This window comes from Meriones unguiculatus, chromosome 18 (assembly GCF_030254825.1).
Source record: "Meriones unguiculatus strain TT.TT164.6M chromosome 18, Bangor_MerUng_6.1, whole genome shotgun sequence".
NCBI lineage: Eukaryota > Metazoa > Chordata > Mammalia > Rodentia > Muridae > Meriones > Meriones unguiculatus.
The window spans coordinates 66,858,053-66,885,027 of NC_083365.1; the positions used below are offsets into that span (position 1 = coordinate 66,858,053).

Consider the following 26,975-nt stretch of genomic DNA (forward strand, 5'->3'; position numbering starts at 1 on the left):
GGAAACAAAGTGCTATGGCAGAATGGCTTAATACAACAGAAACCTGCTGTCTCGGAGCTCTGGGGCCCACACTTTGTGAAATAGGACATCGGCAGTGTCCTCATTTTCTTTCTGCTGCTGTTATAGAAACATTTTGGCCAAAAACAACTTAGGGGCAGAGAGGTTTATTCCAGTTTATAGTTCATCATCATGTAAAGGCAGGGCAGAAACTCAAGCTGGAGTTTGAAGTGGAAATATTGGAGGGATGCTGCTGTCTGCCTCTCCTACCCATGCTTGGCCAGCTGTCCTGCACAGCCCAGGTTGCCTGCCCAGGAAATGGTGCTGCCCAGTGAACTGGGCCTCCCAAGATGGCCCCCACGCCCATGCCCACAGATCCAGCCATCCCTCAGTTGCAACTCTCTTCCTAGCTGACTGGAACAAGCAGCATGGAGTCCGTCTACGGCTTTTGAAGTTGAATCCACTTTGTGTCTGTCCCCCAGCTTCTTGTGGACCCTGACATTTGGTTTATAGATGAACTATTTCATTCTCTCTGTATGTGGTATTCTCAAGTGACTGTTTTTACAGAACTCTTCCTGTGAGGGCACCAGCCTTGTTGGATTAGGGTCCAGTTGCGCTGACAAGCTGCTAGAGGCCAGGTCTGGTGTCTGGTGAGTCCTGGCTTCGTGCTTCATTCATGCTTTGGACAGTGTCCTTACTCCAGAAAGGACAAGGCAGCTCTTTGAGGCCGCTCTCATTCTTTTACCCCCCCCTCAGTGTATATGTGTGTGTACATGTATGTGTGGGGGTATGGGTGCATGTGTGTATGCGTGTGCATGTAGAGACCTGAGGTTGACATTGGGTGTCTTCCTTGATGCCCTCTCCACCTTATTCACTGAAGTAGGATCTCTCATCTGAACCCAGTGGTCCCAGTCTGGCCAGTCATCTTGGTCCAGGGGTCCCTTGTTTCCACCTTCTAAGTGCTGAAACTACAGGTGGCCATCGTGCCTGCCACTCATTTATGTGGGCATGGGGACCTAAACTCCAGTTCTTCTTACATGACAAATGCTTTCCCCACTGAGCCATCTTTCCAGCCCCTGGGACCCCTATTACAAGGTTCTAATGTCATTCCTGAGTCTTTGCCCCATGACCCAGTCACCTCCCTCGAGGCCTTACCTCCCAATACTGTCACATTGGTAGTTAGGTTTCACAACGCAAATTTTGGAGGCATTTCTCCCCCTGAACCAAAGAACATCTCCGTTTTAGTTCTTCAGTGCCTGTAATTCCAGTATTTCAGAGGCTGGACTTTGAGTTCAAGGCCAATTGGGGCTACACAGTAAGCCACTATCTCAAAACCAAACCAAAAAACCCAAACCAACTGACCGACTGACTGACCAAACAGAACAACCACAATAAAAATGTGCCAGAAATGTGCCAGGAATGTGCCGGCTTTCCTTTTCGTTGGTGAAAGGCTGAAGAACCAGCCTTTTTTTTTTTTTTTTTTTAAATGGTTATAGGGACTGGGCACTGTGAGGCTACCAATATAGTTCTAAGGAACTTAAATTGATGTGCATTGTGTTACTTTTTTTGTCACTGTGATCAAACTCCTGACAAAAGCAATTTAAGGAAGGGAGGTTGGCTTACAGTTTGAGGGTGTAATGCTTCAGGGTTGCAGTGCATGGCAGCAGGGGCGTGAAACAGTTGGTCACATGGTACCCACAGTCAGGAAGCAGAGACAGGGGGATGCTGGTTGTCTTAGAGTTTCTATTGCTGCAAAAAGACACCATGACCAAGGTGACTTTTATAAGGAAAACAGATAATTGGGGCTGGCTTACAGTTTCAGAGGTTTAGTCTGTTATCATCATGGCGAGAAGCATGGCAGCATGCCGGCAGACATGGTGCTGGAGACGGAGCGGAGAGTTCTACACCTTGATCCACAGGTGGACCTCAGAGTGCACCCCACAGTGACACACTTCCTTCACCAATGCCACACCTACTCCAGCAAGGCCACAGCTTCTAATAATGCCATTCCCTGTGGGCCAAGCATTCAAGCCCGTGTGGCCCAAACCTGCCCAAAGCACCACACTGGTGCTCAGCTCGCCTTCTTTTTGTTCATTCCAGGACCCTAGCCCAGGGGATGGTCTGCCCACATCCAGGCTGGATCTTCCTGCCTCTGTTAATCCAGTTTAGAAACTCCATCATTGACTGCCCCCATAGGTTTGTCTCCTGCGTGATTCTGGGTCCTTTCTAGTTGGCAGCCAGTGTTAACCATCTCCAGAGTGGTGAAATAACCCCCCACTTTTGCTAACAGAAGTGAGATCCCAGCACAGTCAGGGATGGTAAAATTACTGCTTGTGACTCAGCAGCCAACAGCTTGTATTTTATGCAATTGACTCTTGGGACATCCAGAGCTGGGTCATTTGCTTTAAATCATGGCCACCTACTGATGACAGATGGCTGGGAGTTTGTCTTGCTGGCATTTCTCCACATGTAGCTTTTTCAGACTGGAGAGGCACCTCTGCCGCCATAGGCAGCAGCAGCAACATCTGTGGATGCCCCTTACTGTGGTACATGCAGCTGTGTATTGGCTGATGACTCTACTCACCAGACCACGTCGCTTTCCTTCCCTTTGTGTGTGTGTTGTGCATGTATGTAAGTTTATATACTTGAGTGTGTTGAATGTGAGGCCAAAAGGGGACATTAGTTTCCATGAAGCTCTAGTTACATACAAGTGGTTGTGGGCTGCCCAGCTGCGGGCTGGGAAGTGAGCTCTGGTCCTCTGAAAGAGCAGCGAGCACTCTTAGGCACTGAGCCAGCTCACCAGACCCTGACGTCTCGTGAAAGACCATATATAAGAGCAGTGGTTCTCAACCTTCCTAATGCTGTGACCCCCATGTTGTGATGACCCCAACCATAAAACTATTTTCATTGCTACCTCATAACTGTAATGTTGATAATGTTATGAATCATAACGTAAATGCCAGTGTTCTCTGCTGGTCGTAGGAGACCCCTGTGAAAGGTCGTTGTTGGGAGGTGGCAGAATCCTTTGAGCAGTGGCCCCTGGGAAGTCTTTGGGTCACTGGGTGTAAGCACTTTTCTCCCTCAGTCTTTTGCACTCTGCCTCTGAGGTGAGTGGTTCCACTTTGTCACAGTTTTGTACTGTCTTTACTAACATAGGCCTGAAGCACTGGGGCCACAGATGGTTAACCAACTGAGAACTTTTGGTCTGTGAGCTAAAGTAAAACTTTGATTTTTTCATTTTGTCTTAGTGTTCTATTGCTGTGAAGAATAGAGCTCTTCACCATGGAAGAGCATGGAAGCTCTTGTAAAGGAGAACATTTAACTGGGGCTGGCTTACAGTTTCAGAGGTTTAGTCCATTATCCTCATGGCAGGAAGCATGACGGCATACAGGCAGACATGCTGGCTGATAGTTTTATATTCAGATCTGTGGGCAACAGGAAGAGCCACTGGGCCTGGCTAGAGCTTTTGAAGCCCCAGTGCCCACCCCCTGTGACATACTTCCTCCAACAAGGCCATACCAACTTCAACAAGGCCACATTTTCTAGTTCCTCTCAAGTAGCAACCACTCTGATGATCAAGCATTCAAATGTATGAGCCTATGGGGGCCATTCCTATTAAGTTATCCTCTCAGATATTTGTTACAGACATCAGAAACTGGCAAGTTATGAATCCTATTTAAACCCTGTTAATAGAATCTTAATATCTCATAGGGCTGAACCCCAAAGGTGATGTAAGGAAGGGACACAGTGGACAGTGTGTGCTGTACCCCAGGTCAGTAGGTGGCAGACAATGCATGCCTACCTAGGTCACCAACTAGAGAAAGAACCCTGGCCAAAGACCCTCCCAGCCAAAGTTTGGGTAGCGTGGAGCAAACACTAGGCATCCCTACTGGGCCCAGACTGTTCTCTTAGCCCATGGGATCCATGAGTATGATCTTAAGGTAGCATTTTGCTGGCCATAGTGGTATACACCTACAGTCTCAGCTCTTGGGAGATTGAAGCAGGAGGGTCTAGAGTCTGAGGCCATCCTGGCGTACAGAGCAAGGAGATGACCAAGGGTGGGTCATTATATCCCTGGACTTCTGGAGAGCTTGGGAGTGGGGACTTAACCCCTCGATGGATTTAGGCACCTAAGCCACCTTCCTGGCCCAAGAGGAAAAGAGAAATGGTTTGCCAGGTAGGAAGTGTTGTGGTACCTTTCCAGAGGACCTTCCTACATAAATCACAAAACACAAAGTTGGTTCTTCTGCCTCCTTTTTAAAAAATTGTTCTTGGTTTATTTAAGACAGGGCCTTATGTAGCCCAGGCTAGCCTCTAACTTGCTATATAATGATTGACCATGAATTTCTCATTCTCCCCCTTCCGCTTTCTGAATGCTGGGGTAATGGAATGTAATGCCATGCCTGGTTTGTGTTGTGCTGGGACTAGAACCCAGGGTTTGCATGGCAAATGCTCTCCCCACAGAGCCATGGAAACAAGTAGAGAGGTGTTGGTCTTGTTAGGGTGTGGGGAGTGAGCTGGGTGGTATTCATGGTTGGGGGGGCGCCCATTGTCTTACAGTGGATTGAGGGTTGTCTGGTTGTGTTGACTATTGCCAGGTCACTTCCCATTGCTGATCTGAGGGTTGCGGTTATGGAGACCGCTTTAGGCTAATGACTTCACTCTTACTTGCTCTAGTAAGCTGTGTTTATACCACTTCGTTGAGCTCTGTAGTCCCCGGGAGTGGCCTCTGTGGGTGCCTCCCATGCAATGGGTGTGTGTCACGGTGGAGAACTTCACATTTAGCTCATCTGCATCTTCTCATGTGTGTGCCTGTGTATATATGGGTACATGTGTCTATCGGTGTGCCTGTACCTATATGTACGTGTGTATAGGTCAGAGGACAGCCGTGGGTGTTGTTTCTTAGACCCTTTCCACTTCTTTTTTGAGACAGGGTCTCTTACCATGCTGGAACTTGCCAGCAGACTGGCCAGCAAGCTCCAGGAGCTGCCTGTTTCTACATCCCCAGTGCTGGGATTATAAGGACACACCACCACACATGGCTTTTTGTTTTTTTTCCTCAAGATTTATTTGTTTTATGTATATGAGTATGCTGTCTTCATGCACACCAGAAGAGGGCATCAGATCATATTTTGGATGGTTGGGAGCCACGATGTGGTTGCTGGGAATTGAACTCAGGACCTGTAGAAGAACAGCCAGTGCTCTTAAGCACTGAGCCATGTCTACAGCCCCCCACATCTGGCTGTGTTCTGCATGTAAGACTCACATCATCATGCTTACAAGGCAAGTACTTTGCTGACTGACTGAGCCATTGTCTTAACTTTGTGCCTTGTTGCTGTGATAAAACACTTTGGCGAGAACAAAGTGGAAGAAAGAGTTTATTCTGGTGAACAGTTCCGGGTTATAGTGCACCGTTGTGGGGAAGTCAAGACAGGAGGGACCTAAAGCAGCCACATGCAGCCAAGAACAAAGAATAGTGAATTAACGAATGCATAAAAGTGTTTGGTTCACTTTCTAAACTCATATAATGTAGGATTCCCTACCTAGGGAATGGTATCACCCACAGTAGAAAGGTCTTCCCACTTCTATTAACATAACCAAGATAATCCCCCACAGATATGCTCACAGAGCAACCCAATATAGACAGTCTTTCACTGGACTGTCCTCCCAAGTAAGTCTCTATTGTGAGGAGTTGATCATTAGAACGAGCCATACAGCTGTCTCACCAGCCCCACACACCCCACTCTTTGAGGCAGAGTCTCATGTACCCTAGGGTGTTCTCAAATTCACTGTATATTGAATTTCTGATTATCCTGCTTATACCTCCTGAATTCTGGGATTGTAGGTGTGGACTACTATGTCTTGTTTGACCAAACCCAAGGCTTTGTGCATGCTACGTACGTATTCTTCCAACCAAGCCACATCTGTTGCTTGATGATCTAAATCTTGATGTTGACAGAAGACATGAGACTGTTGAGTCAGAGACAAAGAACTCTGTTGTTCGTGAAACAGCCAATAGCACTTATCACTTATATAAGTTTCTCTTGTCCTAAATCCCAAAGGTCAGGGCTGTGTGGCTCAGAGGTTGGCAAACTTGCATTTGTTTGTGTCACAGCAGAAGAACCTCAGTTTTAGGTAATAAACCTTTATAATTGGACCATAAGCTGCTTTCTGCCTGAGGGAGATCCTGTCTTCATTTTACCAGGCAGTAGCCAGAGCTGCCTGCTGTGCAGGTTGGAGATATCATCTCTGTCTTGCTGAGCTGCTAGATGCCATAGATCCTTGAGAGATGGCTTTAGTCAGCAGCCTCTACCCTCTCTGCTCTAGTGCATGCAGAAACTGTAAGAGAGCCAACACAGCGGGATGAGCCTTCCCCCTGATGATCTGAGTGAAGGGAAGTCAGAGGCACATTCAGTGTGCTTTGTTAAGAAGGAAGGTGCAGAGGCTGGAGAGGTGCCCTGTGGGTTACAAACATGCGGACCTGAGTTCAGATCCCCAGAACCTACATAAAAAGCTCGCTCTGCTCTGGATGTGGTGGCACTTGCCTTTCATCCTAGCACTCCAGTGGTAGAGGCAGAGGCAGGTAGATCTCTGAATTTGAGGTTGGCTTGATCTATTCAGTGAGTCCCAGGCCACTTAGTGATATACAGTGAGGCCAAAAAAGCCAGATACAGTGTCCTCTGTCTGTAATTTTTGGCACCGAGGAAGTGGAGACGGGGAAATCCCTGGAGCCCACCTGCTGGCCCAGTCAAGCTTAGTGAGGGCTCAGTTCAGTGAGAGACCCTTTTTCATAAAACAAGGTGGAGAGTGATTAAGGAAGACACCCCATAGCCCTGTAGACACATAGACAGACAGGTATGCCTGTGTTCATGCACACACACACACATACACACAAACACACACACACACGGGGGAGAGAGAGATGCATGAAATAGTCTTTCTTTTCAGTCTGGAAAACTGGGCTGTCTTGGATCATCTAAGTCTCACATGCCTTCAGCACAGAAAACAAGTGATTTTTTTTTTTTTTTTTGTACATTTGCCCAAGGTGAAAGGTCATGGCCAAGGCAAGTATGAGGAACTGTAGGTGTTGATGCCAGCAGGTCATAGAGTGGAATGAACAGGGATCTTGTGCTTATTTGCTTATTTGACACTGACAATGACCCATCGTCAGCTACTAAGGTCACCATGTGAGAAGCTGCAGCAACTTGAGGGAACGTGTGGGAGTTATTAGATTATCTCATTTATTTTGAACTTACCAACAGGCAGGAGTATTTTTTGTTTTTGTTTTTTTAAGTCTCTAAAAAATGATCCAAACGTTAAAAATATTCTTTTAGTTTAGATTTGTTTTACTTTTATGTGTGTGTCTGTGTGTGGCGTTGTGCATGTGAGTGCCAATGCCTGTGTAATCCAGGAGAGGGCTCTGGATCTCTTGAAGCTAGAGTTGTAAGCTGTCCAACATGAGTGTTGGGATATGAACTCAGGTCTCTGCAAGAGAACTTGCTCTTAACTGGTAAGCCATCTGTGGTGGTTTGATAAGAACAGCCCCCATAGGCTTATATATTTGAATGCTTAGTCACCAGGGACTGGCACATTCTGAGAACGATTACAATGTGGCCTTGTTGGAGGAAGTATGTCACTGAAGGTCATCTTTGAGGTTTCAAAAGCCCATGCCAAGTTTCCCCTCTCTGTCTCTCTGAGCCTACAGATCATGATGTGGTTCTTAGCTACTCCCCCAGCACCACTTCTGCCTGCCACCATGCTCTCTGCTGCCATACTTCCTGCTGTGATGACAATGGACTCAGCCTCTGAAGCTCTAAGGAAGCCCCCAGTTAAAAGCTTTCTTTTAACAAGAGTTGCTTTGGTCATGGTGTCTCTACACAGCAATAGAACAGTGACTAAGATATCTCTCAGCTGCAATCTTTTGTGGGTTATTAAAAAAAGATTTCTTTATTATGTATACAACGTTCTGCCTGTTATGTACATGTCTGCATGCCAGAAGAGGACACCAGATCTCACTATAGATGGATGTGAGCCTCCATGTGGCTGCTGGGAATTGAATGCAGGACCTCTGGAAGAACAGCCAGTACTCTCAACCTTTGAGGCATCTCTCCAGTCCCCCCACCCCCTTTTTGGTTTTTCAAGACAGGGTTTCTCTGTGTAGCCCTGGCTATCCTGGACTTGCTTTGTAGACCAGGCTGGCCTTGAACTCACAGAGATCTACCTGCCTCTACCTCCCCAATACTGGAATTAAAGGTGGGTGCCCAGTTACAGTCATTCTTGAATTAACATTAGAAGTGTCTTTCTTAAAAGTTTTGCCAATGAAATATGATCACACCCATCTTTCTAGAATAAGTGTTCTTTGGTTTGCAGTATGTAAGCAAACTAAAGAAAAAGGTCAGGAACTTTTCAAATGTTCATTTGATTGTCACGTGGTCCTAGCTTTTAAATTCTTAGTTTCATATTGTCAGTTATTATATTGGTTTTTAGATTTTATATTTCTATTATATATATGTATATACATATAATATATATACATATATATATATATATACATACATATATAACTTTGTGTGTATGTGGAAGGACATATGTACCATAGTGTGTGTGAAGGTCAGAGCACACCTGTCTTTCTACTGAGTGGGTTTTAGGGATTGAACTGAAGGCCTCATGCTTGTGTGGCATGCACTTTACCAAGCAAGCCATCCCCCTAGTCCATATCCCACCTTTTATACCCAGCCATCTGTGCTAGTTTTGTTACTTTTAGTTACATTTTTGTCATGACCAAATAGCTAACAGAGCAAGTTCAAGGGGAAAGATTTATTGGGGCTTATTCAGAGGGCTCAGTCCATTCATACAGGGAGGGTACAGCAGAGGGCTCAGTCCATTTTTGCAGGGAGGGTACAGCAGAGGGTTCAGTCCACTCATGCAGGGAGGGTACAGCAGAGGGCTCAGTCCACTCATGCAGCAGAGGGGTCAGTCCAGTCATGCAGGGATGGTACAGCAGAGGGCTCGGTCCATTCATACAGGGAGGGTACAGCAGAGGGGTCAGTCCAGTCATGCAGGGAGGATATAACTGGAGTGGCTCATGTCATATGGGACAGGAAGTGGAGAAGAGAGGATAAAGGAAAAGGCCAAGACAACTTTAACCTCAAAGGACACACTCCCATTGGTTTACTTCTTCCAGCAGGCCCTGCATACTGCCTTTCATTGTCTCCCACTGTGCCATTGTCCTCTGAGTTCATCTAATCCTTTCCTTGGGTCTGGAGTCCTGTGATCTAATGGTCTTTGCACATGCCTCATAGATAAACTCAGAGGTATGCTGCTGCTCTCCTGGGTGCTTCTTAACCAAACTAACAACCAGTTAACCATCTGGCAGCTGAGACAACTCGGCCTGTGAAAGCACTTATGCAAGCCTAACTGTTGAGCATTCCATCCCTGAAACCCATCCCACAAATTGTCTTCTGACCTCTGACTCGTGTAGTTGGCATGCCTCCCCCCCATAAGGCACACACTAATAATGAATAAATAAAACAAGCAGCCATCACAGTATTGCACATGCAAGGCAATTTTATTGTAAGAAAATGGGGCCAGTGAGATGGCTTAGCTGATAAAAGCACCTGCTGCCAAGACTGGTGACCTTAATTCCATCCCTGATGCATGATGAAAGAGGGAATGGACTCTTGCACCCTGCCCTCTGACCTCCACATACTCCCAACCCACCTCCAAATAAATAAAATAAAAATTAAAAAACAGTAAACTTTATACTACTTCTGATCTCTAAATATAAGGAGACTTAGCATTTCAGGTAATATGAATGTGATTTTTTTTCATTGGTTTGTAGTTAAACCATACTTTTGGAAAGCTGTACTTTCCCTATACAGTTAAGACCTTTAAAGCAAATGGCATCTATGGAAATTCTAAGTTTTGTAATACTCAAGTTGAGGGAATAAATGTAACTCTAAAATGGTTCAGGTTTTAAGACAATTCCATTCAGATGTCTGTTCAAATTCCAACCAGACAAAGAATCAGGCATAGAGAAAAATGGAATAGGATAGAGGACCCAAATATAAACCCACATAGCCACAACCACGTAATTTTGACAGAGGTGATAAAAACATGCATTGGTTAAAGACAGCCTCTTCAACAAATGTGCTTGGAAAGCTGGTCTCCGTAGGCAAGACTGTGAAATCAAACAGACAACTTTATCTTGCACAAACCTCAGTGTAAGATGTGAAATTTAGAGACTAGTGGAGGAAAACACTTTGAGATACAAGCTGGGGCCTGGGAGATGGTCAATGATGAGCATCTTGCAGAGGACCTGAGTTTAATTCCCAGCACCCATGTCTGGCAGCTCATAAAAGCCTGTAACTCCAGTTCCTGGGGATTTGATGCCTCCAACCTCCTCTAACGCTGCATTTAAAAAGAGATATAGGTGTAGGCATCTGAGAAGGACTCCAGAAACAGGAAACAATCCTAAGTGTTGGCAGGCAGGTAAACTTAAAAGCCCAGCAGAGGAAATGGCAAAGACTACGGAATTAGAAAAACATGTTTACCAGACAGGGGTCTTATATGTTGAATATACAAATAACTGGAAAAAGTCACAGAAAAAGCAGATCATCTGGTTAATAACTGTCCTAAAGAACTGAAAAGACAGTGCTAAAAAGAATAGACACATGTGGCTAGTATATATTTGAAAAAACAAAAACAAAAACAAAACAAAACAAAAAAACTACTCAGTATCCTTAGCCATCATATGAAAGTTGCATCCATATTCCATCTCACAGGAGCACTGAGATGACTTAGCAGGTCAGGACACTTGCTGCCAAGCCTGAAGACATGAGTTCGATCCCTTGGACTCACACGATAGAAATCTGAGACTTCACGTCATTTTAGTCAAAATGGCTGTCAAGAAGAAGATAACTGACAGTAGGTGGTGAGGATGTGGGGGAAGAGTTCTGCATGAGAAAAAACATAACTTTGTCTTTCCAAGTCTGCCTTTATTTTGCTTAACACAGACTCTCCCATTGCACCGTATTTGTGCAGAAGATATACTGTTATTTTCTTGGGACTAAATCTCACACGCTCACACTCACACTCACACAAACAGCTGATTGTGTAATTCACTGTTACAGATGTGCTGCAGTTAAGCGTGGTGTGTGAGTGGTTGTGTGCGGACTGTGCTCCTCCCAAGTTGTCCCCCAGCACTGGGGTAGCTGGGTCACCTGGCAGCAGTGGTAAGGCGTTTGGGGGTTGGCTTGGGAACCCTTCGTTCCGATTTCCATAGTGGCTGGACTGTAATGTCTTCACCTCCCCAACAGTGTGTGTGTATTTGTGTGCATGTGTGTGGGGGGGGGTCTGGTGTGGTGGTGGTATGTGTGTGCGCATGCTGTGCTGTGCTTTCTGTCTATGTGGGGGGGGTCTGGTGTGGTGGTGGTGTGTGTGTGCGCATGCTGTGCTGTGCTTTCTGTCTATGTGGGGGGGGTCTGGTGTGGTGTTGGTGTGTGTGTGCGCATGCTGTGCTGTGCTTTCTGTTTATGTGGGGGGGTCTGGTGTGGTGTTGGTGTGTGTGTGCGCATGCTATGCTGTGCTTTCTATGTGGTATATTTGTGTGTGTGTGGTGTGTGTCTGACGACAGCCACTCTGACAGTACTCTCAAATGGAGTTGAGTCGCATTTCCCTGATGGCTAAAGCCGTTGACTGTCTTTTCACATGTTAAGTATGTACTGGCCATTTGTATCTCTTATTTTGAGGAGTGTGCTTGTATGTTTATTTATTCTTCTGGTGTTTAATGTTTTGAGTCTTTATATATTCTGGGTACTGATCTTCTGTTAGAGGAAAAGCTGGCCAAGATTTTCTTCTGTCCTGTATTCTGAAGTCTGTCTTCTGAGAAGTCACAAATATGCTTGCACCAGACCCTGGAAGGTGGTGCTAGCCTAGGATGGTGACATGTGCTTGGGACGCTGAGGCAGCAGGACCAGTGGAGCCCAGGTTCAAGAGCAGCCTGGGCAGCATAGCAGCACCCTGTCTCAAAGTTAGAGCAAAGCAGATAGCGGAAGGCCTGCGTGCTGTCTGCCCGGGTGGGCAGTCCCAGCTGTGTGCAAATTTGTGCGCTCACTTGTCTTTATGGATCACCCAAACAGAAAGGGCGCCACAGGTGTTTCCTTTGCTCGGGTTTTGGCTCTTACAGAGCAGCAAAAGTGTGTGCTTGAACGCTCACAGAGCAGCAAAAGTGTGTGCCTTGAACGTTCACAGTGCCACAGGTCTGACACTTTGTCTTCTCATTTCAGATCCTGGGCTAAATAGTTGTGCGTGTGTGTCTGGTACTTTGCCAAGTAGGCTACGCTAACTCTTCTTTGAGCTTCTAGGAATCTGCTTATCTCTGCTGACCATCTTGCCATTGGAATTATAGGCATGTATCACTCCTTCCTTCCTTCCTTCCTTCCTTCCTTCCTTCCTTCCTTCCTTCCTTCCTTCCCTCCCTCCCTCTCTCCCTCCCTCCCTTTCTTCCTTTCTTTCTTCCTTCCTCCCTTCATTCTTTCTTCCTCCCTTCCTTCTTCTTCCCTTTCTTCCTTCCTTCTTCCTCTCCTCCTTTCATTCTTTTAAATAATAACTTCTAAATTGACTCATTAATCTTTAAAATTACATGTATTTGTTTTTTTACACAAGTATGTGTCTGTGCCATAGCACATGTGTGCAGGACGAAGGACGCTTGAGGGGACTGGTTCCTTTCTTTCACTGTGGGTCCCAAGGAGCAAACTCAGGTCAGTAGGCGTGGCAATGTGCCTTGAATCATCTCCCCAGCCCAAACTTTTTTCTTAAATTTAAAAATTATATGTACATTTATATGGTGGGAGTGCATGATGGAGGTCAGAAGGCAGCTTGTAGGAGTTGGTTTTTCTTTCCACAGTGTGGGTCATGGAATCAAAGAGAGGTTGTTGTGCTCAGTGGTAAAGGCTTTTCCTCGCTGACCCATCTCCCCAGCCCCATGCTGTCTCTTTACGCAGATTCCAGTGGTCCGAGGTCACGTTCTTATGCTCATGTACTGCTCCTTCCTTCCTGGAAGGAAAGGTGAGAGCGTGTGCTCCGTGAGGTTGGCTTCTGAGCCAAGTGCTTTACCAGTGGAGCCATCTCTCCATGCCCATCTTTTACCTTTTTAATTTTTTTATTTTTAATAAGTTAGTATTATCGTGTTCAATAAGTTAGTAATATCTACAGTATGACTGTAGAGGCCCAAAGAACAACTCCCTGGACTCAGCTTTCCCCTTTCTGTCACTCTGGGGACTGGAGTGATAGAAAGTCACTTGGGTTCCAGGGTTGAACTTGGATCATGAGACTCTCACAACAAGCGCCTTTAACTGGCAGAGCCGTCTCAATTGCCCCATCTTTTGCTGTATATGATATCCCCAGGAGTAGCTCTGAATCACTGAGTGTTCCTGTGAGAAAGCATCTATACCTTAGAGAGCAAGCAGGTACAGTAGACAGTTTTTCCACACACAGCCAGTGTCATCATCTGTGAATTCAATGTTAAAAACAAATACGTGTGACAGAGTGTGACAGTTTATGTCTAGATGAGTTGACAACATTGTCAGGACCGGAGGCTTCTAGGAACCTGACCCTGTGTTTGCCTTAGCAGTGGGGTCATGAGTTGTTATACACTGTTAACAGCCAACTTCATAGACACAGACTACCACGAATAGCCAAAATCAACTATGGTTAAACATGTTCCTTCTTGAGCTGTTGTAAATCAGCCCACAGCCCAGTGTGAAGTGAATATGTGTCTTCCATGTTATTGGCAGATGGGGCTCAAAGCTTTCCTGTGCCATGCTGCTTCTCTCACCTCAGGAGCCAGCCTTGCTGGGTTCCTCGCTGTTTGGCTGGGAGCTCTGCCAAGCGAAGAGGTGCTGGCTTGGGAAGTTGCACAGTCCTGGAGTGTTGAGGCAGCCTGTCGCTGCTTTCCTTGGCTCCTGAATGTCTATTACTCTGGGGACTGGAGTCTGTAAGCCTCCCAGCTCTGTGCCTCTAAGCCCCTAAGCATGCTGGAGCCTGGGCCAGTGTGGCCCTTGGTCTTCAGGGAGGGCCTTCGAGGGGTTGCTGAGTATCGGGCTGCAGTGCTGTGGCCACCAAGGACTCAGGCGCTCCACCTGGCACCAGCCAGAACAGGTTTTGTAGATGCGGAGGTTTGCAGACCTTCCTAAGCCCAGGGCACTCTCACTTTTCAAAGCCCAACCCAGTGGCGTATACATTAGGGTGTGCCCAGTCTAAGTTTGGCTGAACTACCTGTTTAACTACTGCTTACGTCTTATAGATATTTAAGTATTAATTTGGGTTTTTTAAATTTTGTTGTTGTGAAACAATAAGGTTTTTCTTTACATCTTTTTTCTTCTTTCCTTCCCTCCTCTTCTCTCCCCCTCTTCCTTTCTTATGTCCCTCTTGTCCTCCCTTCCTCTCTCTGTCCCATCTTACCTTTTCTCATTCCTTCCTTCCCTCCTGTATGTCCTTCCTTCCTTCACCCCTTCCCCCTTCTTTACTCCTTCCCTTTTCCCCTCCCATCCTCCCTCCTTCTCTGATATCTTCTGGGGTGCTGGGAACCCAGCGTTACACATGCCAGGCAGGCCCTGTGCCGCTCTCAGATTCCAGACCTGCGGCCCTGCTGTGCTGTCGCAAGATTGCTGGGCCAGTATGTCCCGGGGAACGCAGGGCATCCTCAGGCCTGCCTGTCAGCCAGCAGACGTTCCTGCTGCCTCCGGCATACCTCACGTAGCCCAGGAGATGGGTCTAGAAGAAAGGAATCTGTAAGGTGCTTTCTCGTAGGAACCCTTCCTCGGGAGAGGCAAGCCCGAGCTCAGCCCGAGAGAGGAGGCACTGGCATGGAAGCTGTCCCACAGCAAGGAGTCTCTGACCTGCTCCTTGGAGGGTCTCATTGGAGGGTGAATCGGCTGACAGTGGGAAGGTGCGGCACACAGGCGGTGACTGTGTGGGGAGCCCGGAGCCGTCACTGAGGCTGGAAGGACACATGGGAGGAGGATTACGATGGGAGGACTCCAAGGCCGGGCTGAGTGGGGAGGCCTTTCAGTGCCACGCAGACAGGCTTGTGACCTGCTTCTGGCGCCCCCACTTCTGAATGCTGCTTGGATTCATTTGCTGTGGTTCAGCGTATAGCTGGAACATAAACACATGACGCTGGGAATTGAGCCCAGGGACTCCTTCATGCGGAGCGTGTGCTCTGCCACCGAATTTTATCTGCAGATGCGGTTCCCACCTTTTGAAGGTCTCACACCCCTCTGTGCCGCTACCCTGGGGCCGAGTTTCTGCAACCTCGAAGGATACAACCATACTAGTCTGAATACATGACTGCACATTTTCTTCGTGTGTGTGATGTCTGTATATGTGTGTACCCAGGGGTATGAGTACAGCTGTACACATGGTTGCTATGGAGTACAAGTGGAGGTCGGAGGACAACTTCGGGTGTTGGTCCTCACCGTCTACATTTTCTGAGGTTATTTTAAATATCTGTTTATGTGCATGCACCTGTGACTGTGTATGCCACGTGTGGACAGGTGCAAGTAGGACAGAAGAGGGGACTGGCTCTTCGGAAGCTGGAGTTCTAGGTGTTTGTGACCCATCTGGTTTGGGTATTAGAAATGAAACTCTGGTCCTTTGGAAGCATCAAAAGTGCTCTCAGCTGCCGAGCCTTCTCTCTAGCCCCTGCTCCTTTATTATTTTTAGTTTATATGCACGTGTCTGTTTCTGTGTAGGGGTTGTGTACACGAATGCAGGTGCCCGTGGAAGCCAGAAGAGGGTTTTGGATCCCCTGGAGCTGGAATGTCAGGTGGATGTGAGCTGCCTAACATGGCCAGATTTGAATTTGGCTCCTCTATAAGAGCATCAAGTGCTCTTAACTGCTGATCCATCCCCCCAGCCTTTTCTACCTTGTTACTGATACAGAGTTCCTTGCTGGTCCCTCTCTGTGTGCCAGGATAGCCGGCTTGCAAGCTTCTGGGATTCTCCCGTCTCTACTTTCCATTTTTTCACAGAGGCCCCAGAATTACAGATGGTCACTACCAAGTCTGGCTTTTATGTGTTCTGAGGAGCTGAACCCAGATCCTCACATGTTGCACATAAGTGCTTTACCGACTGAGCCGAGACTCAGTCCCTAGACTGCCCTCTATTTCTTGTGAGTTTGCTGAGGAAACCAGGTCCCTTCTCCAGAGGACTTCCTTAGCGTCTGACGTTGGCTGGTGTCACTAAACGTGGCTTCACACCCTGTCAGAGCAGATGCGCTGGAGGATCTGGGCTTGATGCAGTCATCACGATTGCTGGGTGCAGTTAGACGCTGCCAGCCAGTGGCTGCACTGCTGTCTCCGTTCTAAGGCCCGTCAGTCTCTTTCCTAATGGCTTTAGTGCTCTGTCATTCAGTGCCCTCCCTGCACTCATAATTCCACCAGGCTTGTCTCAGTGGTAATTTTTAGGAACTTTTATTTTGAGAGAGTTGTAGTTTCACATGAAATCATAAGAAATAATGCAGATAAGAATATTTATGTCTCTCACCCAGTGTCACTCCAGTGCTGGTGTCCAGCTTGAATATAGTCTATTTTTTATGTCCAGACAACTGCTGTTGGCAAAGTCCATGGTTTTAGTTCTGATTTCACTCGTTTTACATGCACTTGTGTGTGTGTGTGTGTGTGTGTGTGTGTGTGTGTGTGTCTGGGCATGTTTGTGTGTGCACATACTGTTTTATTCATTTTATCATGTGAGTAGATAAATATGAATAACGTTACAGTCAGGAGCCAGAGCATAGGCTGGAGGGACAGTACATGGGTAAAGGTGCCTGCTGCAAACCCCGGGTTTGATTCACGTGACAGGAACAGAGAACCGACAGCTACCAGCTGAACCTTCACATGGGTACCTTGGCACAGAACACACAGATGTACACACATGCAAACATGGCACAGTGCACACAGATGTACATCCACACATGGCACGGTGCACACAAATGTACACACATGCATTAAACAAACAAATGAACAAGTATAATAAGAATGAAAGTGTACTGGAGAGATGGCTCAGTCAGTTAAACACTTGCCCTGTAAAAATGAGGACCTGAGTTTGGATCCGCAGGACCATGTTTAAAAGCTCGAGCGGTGCCGTATTCAGAGCCAGGTGGAGCCCAGAAGCTCATTGCCAGCTTCAGTGGCCTGTTTGGTAAGATTCTAGGCCAGTGAGAATCAGTATCCCAAACAGGAAGTAGAAGGCACCTGTCTTAGTGTCCTGTTGCTGTGAAGAGACACCGTGACTGTGGGAACTCTAAAGAGAAAACATTTCACTGCTTCAGAGTTTAGGCCATTATCACTGCTAGAAGCATGGCAGCATGCGGGCACACATGGTGCTGGAGAAGGAGCTTGAGAATTCTACAAGGATCTGCAAGCAGCAGAGAGCGTCACTGGGCCTGAGCATCTGAAACCCCAGAGCCCACCTCCAGTGACACTTCCTCCAACAGGGCCACACCTCTCGATAGTGCCACTTCCTAGTGATCTTTCCAAATGCGGCTTCTGTCAATAGCTTTTTCCTGGCTGGCTGTGGTGGGACCTGCTTAGCACTCTGGAGGCCGAGCCAGCCTTGTTTATATAGTCTGCATGGTGAGACCCGGTCTAAGAATCAAACAACCGGAATGATGGCTCAGGGGTCAAGAGTGCTCGCTGTTCACTCAGAGTGTGGGTTCTCACCCACACTGAGTGACTTAAAACCACCTGTGACTCCAGCTCCAGTGGATCCATGCCCTCTTCTGGGTTCTTCAGGCACTGCGTGCGTACAAACACACTTAAAAACATCTCAAATGATAATTTAAAAAGTATTACTGGGACAGAGATAGCTCAGTGGTTAAGAGCTGGCTGGGTTAAATTCCCAGCACCTGCACGGCAGCTCACAACCTTCTGTAACTCTAGTTCTGGACATCCTCATCTGGCCTCTGCAGGCACCAGGCACTCAGGTGGTCCTCTTAAGCAAATACCCACATACATAACATTTTAAAGAAATTGAAATATTACTCTGAATTGTGGAGTAACATACTTGGTGTGATTTTCTTGTTAGGGTCATCTGAGCAGCTGAGCATTAAACTTTGTGTGCTTTTGTGTGTCTGTATGGGAGTGTGTGTACACACATATGGAAGTGTGGGTGCCAGGGGTCAATGTCAGGTATCTCTCAGTCTTGTCCTTAGTTTTAAGACAGGGTCTCTCACTAAAGCTGGAGTGGGGAAGCTCAAGAGGCTGACCCGCCAGCTAACCCCTGTGATCCACTCACTTCCCCCGCACAGGGATTCCCAGTGTTTAGTGCCAACGAGGCTCTTTCTGAACGCAGGTCTCCAGGCTTGTGAGACAAGTTTATTACTGATTGAGTCATCTCCCCTAAACTTCAAATTTTTATAGATTTCTCACCTCCCTGAAAGCTGTAGCATTTTATGTTCTTACCAACTATATATATATATATATATATATAAATATATTAAAAAATATAAATATATATATATAAATAAATATATATATATATATAATATTTCTCCACATTTTTGCTTAACACTAATTTAGGCCTTTGAAAATGTTTTGTTCTTTAATTTTACAAATTTAATGACAAAAGTGCTTTTTTCATGTTTTTACTATGGTTCTTTAGGTAGAATTAAACTAGTTCGTTAGAATTAAAAGTAATTTACATTCTTGACTTAAAGCATGTAGATAGAGCTGGGTGTGGAGCACGTACCTGTAATCCCAGCAGAGGCGGAGGCAGAATGCTCAGGAGTTTAGGCTTTGCTCAGCCATGTGGTTGATTAAAGACCAGCCTGGCCTGCGTGAAGCCAATTTAGACAAGTTGTTATACATATTTTTATTAGGATATTGGCCTTTACTTACATTTTTAGTTGCTATACCTACATTTTTCTTAATGTTCCTGCCTTCTCTTTGGAGTCCGCTTGGAGTCTTCCCTATCTTAAGATTATAAAAACATGTACCTATTTTTGTGGTACGTCTGTATGTATTTTAAGTGTTCCTTATTTTGTATGAAGAGTGGGGTAAGGAACCAGCATTGCTTTTACTCAGCTGTCTGGTCAACTTTCTAAATGCAAATTTATTAGGTAAAGTCTCTTTCCCTGCTAAGTTTGCTAGCAAACTCAGATCCGTGTGTACACTACTAGCAAAGAGCTCCATTGACTCAATTACAGTTCTTGAGGCAAGAAAACAAAAGGCTCGGGGCTGCAGCTCAGTGGGTGGAGGACATGTCTGGCATGCCAAAGCCCTGGGTTCCCTCTTAGCACTGCATGAACCAGCTGTGACGGTGCAAATCTCTAAATCCAACACTCAGAAGGAGTTCAAGGTCAAGGCCAGACATGGGCTGCCCTGAGACACCATCTATATCAAAAACATGAAGTAAAGCAAAAGACCAGAATGTCAGCAAAGCCAAGAAGATGTAGGCTAGCACCCCAAACAAGCATCCACTCCCAGGTTCCAGTGCAAGGCCCTTCGTCATGGGCCAGGGAGAAGAAGTGGAGCTTGGTTTAGGTGATAATGACTTCCAGGTCCCCTCTCCTGTGGGCTCAGGGCCCCAGTGTATGAAAGCTAGTACTGGCAATCTGTTGATCACCATACTCCAGGAATCTGAAACATATCTGTTGCTCTTATCTTGGCATCTCAGCTTTGAGGGCTCCAGAGAGAGATCCGAGTTTCAGATCAGTCAGCTTCTCTCATAGGGACAAAGGTCCCACAGGCAACTTACATGTAGAACTGAACAGAAGCAGTTGGATTCAACGGTCAGTCAACAGAGAACAAGGCAGAGATGCCTCGCGCTGCATGGGCCTAAGGCAGGACTTTGACAAAGAGGGTGTCTGAGCCCTGATGGTCATGGTGGTTGTCTGGATAGCTGTCAGTTTGTCCCAGGAGTCCTGCCTCCACCTCCTCCTCTCCTCCACTTCCAGAGCACTGGCATTACAGGTGCATCACCATGTCTGCCTGGCTTTATGCGGGTGCTGGGGATTTGAACTCAGGTCCTCAGGCTTGCCTGGCAAGCACTTCACTCACTGATCTGCTAACTGCTGCTCCAATACTGCTTTTCTAACAGGATCTTTCTCAAGAGATGCTCCTTATTAAGTGCCCCTGTATGTTGAGATTTTTTTATTTTGTTGATGTTTGTTGAAGTGTTGGTAGATTTATCTGAGGTGATAAATAAAGGAATTAATGAGGAATGCTATAATAACAATATGGGAATTATAAAAAGATTTATTAGAATTATTAGCCACAAGACAAGATCAGATAAACCCTTTATTTTATGGGGAAAGTAGATTTCAGGTTTTCTGGAAGTTGCTTTCTTATAGCTAATATGCTCATTTTAATTATAAATTATTTGATGCATTCAAATACTAACCCCCCTGGCTTTTCATGCGTAATGTGCTGTATCTTCCTCCAGACTTAGGAAAATAGTTGGACAAGCACTTGGTTATTCAGAGAGACTTTCTAAGCCAAGTGTACGTGGCCTTCCTCTGCTCCTTACACCTGGCTAAGAGAATTGGTGAGCTCCAGGTTCAGTGTGCTATGGACTATTTCAGCTAAATGAAGGCATTAAAAACAGCACTGTTCATATACTTAATATCTTCCTTTAAGACGGAAACTGTGGCCAGCATCGGTAAAGCTCCCGCCATTGCCTGACATAACTTTTATTGCATTTTATTTATTTTTATGTATGTATACATGTATGTACATGTGATTGCGCACATGTGTTTGGATGCACATGCATACATGTGGAGGAGGCCTGAGTTTGGCACCGGGTGTCTTCCTCAGTCACTCTCTCCTTCATTTATTGACACAGAGGCCCCAATTCTGGCTAGTCTTGCCAGCCAGATTGCCCCAGGAATCTCTCGTCTGCCTCCCAAGTGCTGGGATGGCCGGAGGCCGCCGTATGTGGCTAGCTTTTGTGTGGGCGCAGGGGATCTGAACTCCCATTGTCACGCTTTTGCAGCAGTGGCTTTACTCACCTTAGCCATGTGTCTTACCACAGGTTGTCTCCCCCATGGCTGCTGATGAAGCAACCATCACAGTTCGCCTCATCCGTTCATTTGAACATCGAAATTTCAAACCGGTAGTATATCATGGAGTTAACTTGGACCAAACTGTGAAGGAATTTATAGCATTTCTAAAGCAAGGTATGAGAAACTAGAATTGCTTTGTTTCATTTGTGTTTTGCCAGTAAAAATATGTGCTTTGTTTCATTTTGTGTTTTGACAATAAAAAACATCTGACTGTGATGTTAATGATCATCTTTGAAAAGTACAAAATCAGACTGGGCGTGGTGAGGCATCCCTGTATTCCCAGCACTCAGGACACAGAGCATGTCTGGCAGGTAGAGCCAGGATGGGGTGCAGCTCAGCCAGCCTTGGTGGGAGGCCTCTGCAGGCAAGCAGTCCAGGCTTTACACGGCTGGGAGGCGGCAACTGCAGTTGCTGGTCTTTGCCTAGACTGATCAGTCATTCGTGACCACTCACAGTTAGGTGCCCAAGCCTTGCCATCCCTCTTGAGCCTGGTCCAGATGGGCAATGGCTTTGCTCATTTACCGTGGACCAGCTGGTCGTGGAGCCTTCTACAGGCCTTGCTCACGGCAATACACGCATTTACAGAGAACTTTGTTTCCCCGGCCTTCCTCTGCTCCTTACACCTGGCTAAGAGAATTGGTGAGCTCCAGGTTCAGTGACGGAGCCTGCCTTAAAAAATACGGTGGAGAGACTGAGGAAGACACTCGCCGTTGACCTCTGGTCTCCACACACAAATATGTGTACATAACCGTGCACACACGCACAAAGCAAGTCAGGTTTACCTATAGTGAGCTTATACCTTTGGAGACTGAAAGGCAAGGGAGCAAAGTAAGCCGACACTGTCTCTCCCCACATGCGGGAGTCTTGCTGGGGAGTGTGGCTGTGGCAGCAGGGAGCTGAGGAAATCAGGAGAGCAGTCATCACTGTGGTACAGAGGTGATGACATCCTTTACGTTTCTCGTGGATTGTGTGGATGTGTCTGGTGTGTGTATGTGCATGGCGGACGCTTGTGACAGTGTATGAGTCATCACGAAGAATGCTCAGGTTGCTTCTCAGGGACGCAAAAGCCGCTTTTGTTTAAAGCCTTCCTTTTCTCTTGGGTCTGTGTAGGTGTCTGTTGGGTGACTAAAACAAGCTGACGAAGCTGAGTGCTTCTGCCCTCACGTGTCTGTCCCTCTGCCACGCTAACTTTGGGTCCGACTGTGTAGATGTGTCATCACTTACGTGTACTGGGCACGTGGTAAATAACTGCTTGCACCAAACTCACCCAATATTTCTTCTCTCTTCAAACTCAGAAGATGTCAAGAAAGGAGTGGCTAAGGTATTTTCCAGGTTTCAGGCCTGTGTGCCTGACCTGTGACCTGAGGGCCAAGCGTGTCCCAGGATGGTGGAAAAGGAACCCAACATAAAATCATTAAGTTACGTAAGGAACTGGTGAAGTGGCTAAGAGTGCTTGCTGCTCTTGAAGAGGACCTGGGCTTGGTTCTTACCATTACCGTTTCAGATCTGAGGCTCTTTTGGCCTCTGAGCACTATGTGTGTGTGGTACACACACAGGCAAGGTACACACACATGCACACACACATACACACAAATAATTTAAAAAACTTAATAAACTATTGTGATAGTTTGGTCCACTATTTTTTCAACTTGATTAGACTATTCTTGAGCATGAACTTTATAGATAATGTATCTATATATATCATATGTATGTCTGTTGCATATGACATCATGTTGCAGTGAGCACCATGATGTCGTGTTTATATGTGTGCTGACCACTGATTTCACAACCTGGGCCCATTTTATTCCATAGGAAAGTGGCATAGGTGTGTCCAGCCACCCATTCTTTCCCTGCCTAAGCCCTTCTTTCCCCTTGCCTCACTCACTCTGAGTTAAGGTGGGTTTTTTTCAGGCCAGTGTGCTTAGCCGATAAAGTACTTGACAGCAAGCCTGGTGACCCCAGTGTGATCTGAGGATCCAGATGCTGGAAGGAGGGAACTTGCACATGTGTCAACACTGATACACAATAAAGAATAAAATGCAATTTAAAAAATTAACTTTTTTTTTCAAGGCATTGGCCCGCTGTCTTTCTGGTTTTATAGGCATTTGGGTAACTATTTTTAGAATATTTATTTGCTTTACTTTATGTGTATGAGTGTGATTTTTCTGCCTCTGCTTGTAGCCCTGGGGTTACAGACTTGCACTACTGTGCCAGGCTGTATGTGGGCTCTGGGCAAGGGCAAGCAAGTGCCTTACCGACGGAGTCCTCCCCCAGCCCCAGCCTGGTGAGTTCTCAGTAGAAAGGACAGGTGAACAAGAGGAAAGCCAGGAGTAGCTGACTGTTAAGTGCCCGCCATATATGTGGGATGCCAAGGGAGTGAAAACTTGGCAGAGAAGTGCTTGTGGGCAAAGGGGAGCACAGAAGGCCTGGTAGCCGAAGCTTTGCAGTGAGGCGCACTCTGCTGCCCCCTGCAGGCTGACGGAGGCACAGCAGGCTTCTATGGTTGCCCTGTGCTCTGGGGGATAGGGTATAGGCTTTGTCTTGGGCCAACAGGGAGGACCCAGAGCACTAGGCATCATCTGTTAGCTGCAAGCAATCTTTGCGTTAGGTAGGCATGTTCTGATTACTGCTGGTGCCAGTTACAGAGTGGCCTGCCTTTCAAAAGTCATTCCTTAGCATATTCAAATTTTGAGCTGTGAACATTTCTGTAGATTACTTTCAAATTATTTTAATATTTTATTACATTTTATTTATTTTCTCTCTATGTGTATGTGCTCACGTGCGTGCCAAGCTCACTGTGCTTGCATGTGCACATGTGTGTATCACAGTGAGTGCGTGTGTGCGTGTGTGTATGTGTGTGGGGGGGAGTAAGTTTTCCCCTTCTACCACGTGGGTGGCCGGATTAAACACGGTGTCAAGCTGGGTGGCAGGCGCTTTGACCTGCTGCTGAGCCACCTCACCAACCCATATTTTCACGCCTTCACTTGTGTGGAGCGTCCTGTCGTTTCTTGGTGTCAGTGCAGCAAGAGACGCGATGTTCTTGGTAGGCCCCTCTGAAAGTCCTTAGGAATAAGATGTGATTTTCAAGCTGCTGTGGTGGCACAGGAAGCTGTGGTTTCCCTGGGTCACTGTGTTCTTTGCTTCCCAGGCACCACAGAATGATTCATTCACAGTAACCACTGTCGGAACAGAACGGCCGTGCCTGTTGCAGCTAGATGCTCAGGCCTGCCTGCTTAACCTTTCACCTGCCATGGTAATAACACAACTGCTGCCTGTTTCTGTTGAGCGTGTGGGGAAGTGTAGCTAGGAAAGTACACTTTGGGGGTGTCGGAATGTTTTTTAGCTGGTAGTGTGCTGGCTTGGCATGCTCAAGTTCCAGGGTTCCATCTTAAACATTACATGAATTGGAGGTGGAGGCAGGAGCATCAAGGTCATCCTCGGCTACTTAGGGTGTTTGAGGCAGGCTTGTGTTACTAGAGACTTGGTGTAAAAAAAAAAAAGAAAAAGAAAAAAGGGAGCTTTAGGGTGTGGACTCTGAGTTGTGAGCTCTGTGTTCAAGTCTGTTATCTGGTTCAGATAACTCTGGTGGGGCCACGTATTTGCATTTTGCATACATAATAAAGGTCGCATAGTTTGATACTGAAGAATTTTAAATATAATAATGTGGGCTAGTCTTACTTGCAGGTTAGGGGCTGGGTCAAGAATCTTAGCCAGCTTTTGTCATTTCTTCCTTTTAGCCTCCCTTTAGAGCAGGAATTGGTGTATCTCCATTTTAAAGGTGAAGAAAGGAATCACAAAGAAATTAAGAAGTATGGGGCTGAAGTTAAGTATGGGAGCAAAGAAATTAAGGAGTAACGGTGGTTCAGTTGCTGAGGAGCTTGCTGTGCAAGCATGAGGGTCTGAGTTCAATTTCCAGCACTTAGGTAAAAAAAAGCTGTGCACATTTGTAATCTCAGTGTTGGGGAGGCAGACACAGGAGGATTCCTGGCTTCACTAGGCAGCCAGCTTAATGTCTTTCAGACTAATGAGGAATGTGATTTAGGAAACAGGGTTAGGCAGGTGAGGTGGCTCATCAGGGTGGTTGGTGCTTGTTGTCAGGGCCACTCCTGGGTACACACTTCCTCTAGCAAGGCTCCACCTCTCCAAACAGCACCACCATCTGGGGACCAAGTTGTTAAAGTTATTTTTATAAAATTGTGTTTGTTTCTTAGTTGTGTGGTGTCCTTGGGCTCCTCTTAACTGAGACGGTTGCTCAGATTCTACATGCTTTTGGCAGTTCTGGGAACTGGTTGGTTTATGGGAGGAGTCCCTTTAAGTAGAGCAGCTGTTTTCAACCTGTGGGTCGTGACCCCTTTGGAGTCACGCCTTAGCTGTCCCGCATATCAGAGATTTACATTCTGCTCCATAACAGTATCAAACGTAAGTTATGAAGCAGCAATGAAAATAATGTTATGGTTGGTGGCTCACCACAGCATGTGGAACTGTCCTAACAGGTCACAGAGTCAGGAAGGTTGAGAACCGCATGGCTGTGCAGTTACAGTTTCTTCGGAGGAAGATGAAGATGGCAGAGATTTCACTTCATGTGGAGGGCAGCTGCCTTGCACATGCTCTGTGCTGGTCAGTGTGGACCCTGAAGCAGGGCTGTCATAAAACTGTGTTTTTCTGTTGCTTTTCAGCCAGACTTTTGGTTTCCCTTCCTTCCTTCCTTCCTTCCTTCCTTCCTTCTCTCTCTCTTTCTCTTTCTGAAATAGGGTCTCACTTATCCCAGTATGTTCTCAAATTGGCTACAGAACTGAGAAAGACCTTGAGCATCTATTCCTCCTGCCTCTCCCTCCCAGGTCTTTGAGGTAGAGGCATAGACCATGTCTCCGTCTGCAGTGCTGGACATCAAATCGAGAGTGTCCCTCATATTAGGAAACACTCTACCGACTGCGCCCAGGCCCAGGCCCAGCGTCCGTCCACAGTTTGGAAGTTTTTTTGTGCACAGTCTGCAGTCGAAGAGCAAGGAGTTAGTCCTTGATTCCTGAGGGTGGGGTTTCTGTATCATTTGTTCTGAATTCTTCTGCATGGATGAGTTTATGTTTGTATTAGCATTAACTTTCGTTGTAGCTCTGGCATTTGACATTCAGCCGATGTTCCTGTCATGTGTGCACATGTGCACACACGCATGTTCCGGGCCCATCCCAGCCTCAGCCACAAGGGTTCATTAATTACCTTCTTGGAGCCTTGGTGCTCAAAACTGCCTGGTGATGGAATTTGACAATGTTTCTTCCTTTTTGGGGGTTCACGAGTGCCTGCCACACACCAGGGGTGAATTTTAGCTAGTTACCACACAGTGAGGCGAGCAGGCTGTGGCCTCTGCTCTCCCTTCTGTGCTGAGCGCTGCCCAACAGTCTGAGAAGACAGCCCATGGTGTCTTAATCTCCAGGGACTTTTGAATTAGTGGAGAATAGAGACGTTTTAGGTAAACCAGCATGGCTGTAGCAACATCCAAGGAGCCGGTGCCCACGGGACTGTTGGTGGACAGAACAGTGGACTTGAGATGTAGAGAAAGGTGTATTGCTCCTGGCCCCTCTCTTCGCATCTCTACGACAAGACAGTAGCCCCAGCCTTCTTCACTGGAATGCTTTCAGGGAGTCCATTTCTGGCTCAGGGCAGAACGTTAAATACGTGGGTTCTCCTTTACTTTCCTTCTCTCCCCTCCCCTTCCCACCAGCCTTCCTCCCTCTCTTCCTCTCCCTCCCTCTCTCCCTCCCTCCCTTCTTCTCCCCCTCTTCCCTCACTCTTACCTTCCCTCTCTACCTCCCTCCCAGCCTGCATACTGTTTGTTTTACGGAAGTGTGTTGTTTGGCTGGAAAATGGCTCACAGGTTAAGAACTCTTCTTGTTCTTACAGAGGAGACCAGTTTGGCTCC

The 26,975-nt window shown here is 46.6% G+C and overlaps 1 protein-coding gene across 3 annotated transcripts in view; it reads left to right on the top strand.

Moving 5' to 3' along the window:
• Positions 1-26,975, top strand: part of C18H2orf76 (chromosome 18 C2orf76 homolog) — a 166,212-nt gene that overhangs the window by 8,963 nt on the left and 130,274 nt on the right. For all 3 annotated transcript variants that reach the window (XM_060371703.1, XM_060371704.1, XM_021653876.2), the window contains exon 2: positions 21,031-21,175. In XM_060371703.1, coding sequence (XP_060227686.1) covers positions 21,043-21,175 — 133 coding nt within the window. In that variant the 5' untranslated portion in view covers positions 21,031-21,042. The remainder of the gene's footprint in view (positions 1-21,030; positions 21,176-26,975) is intronic.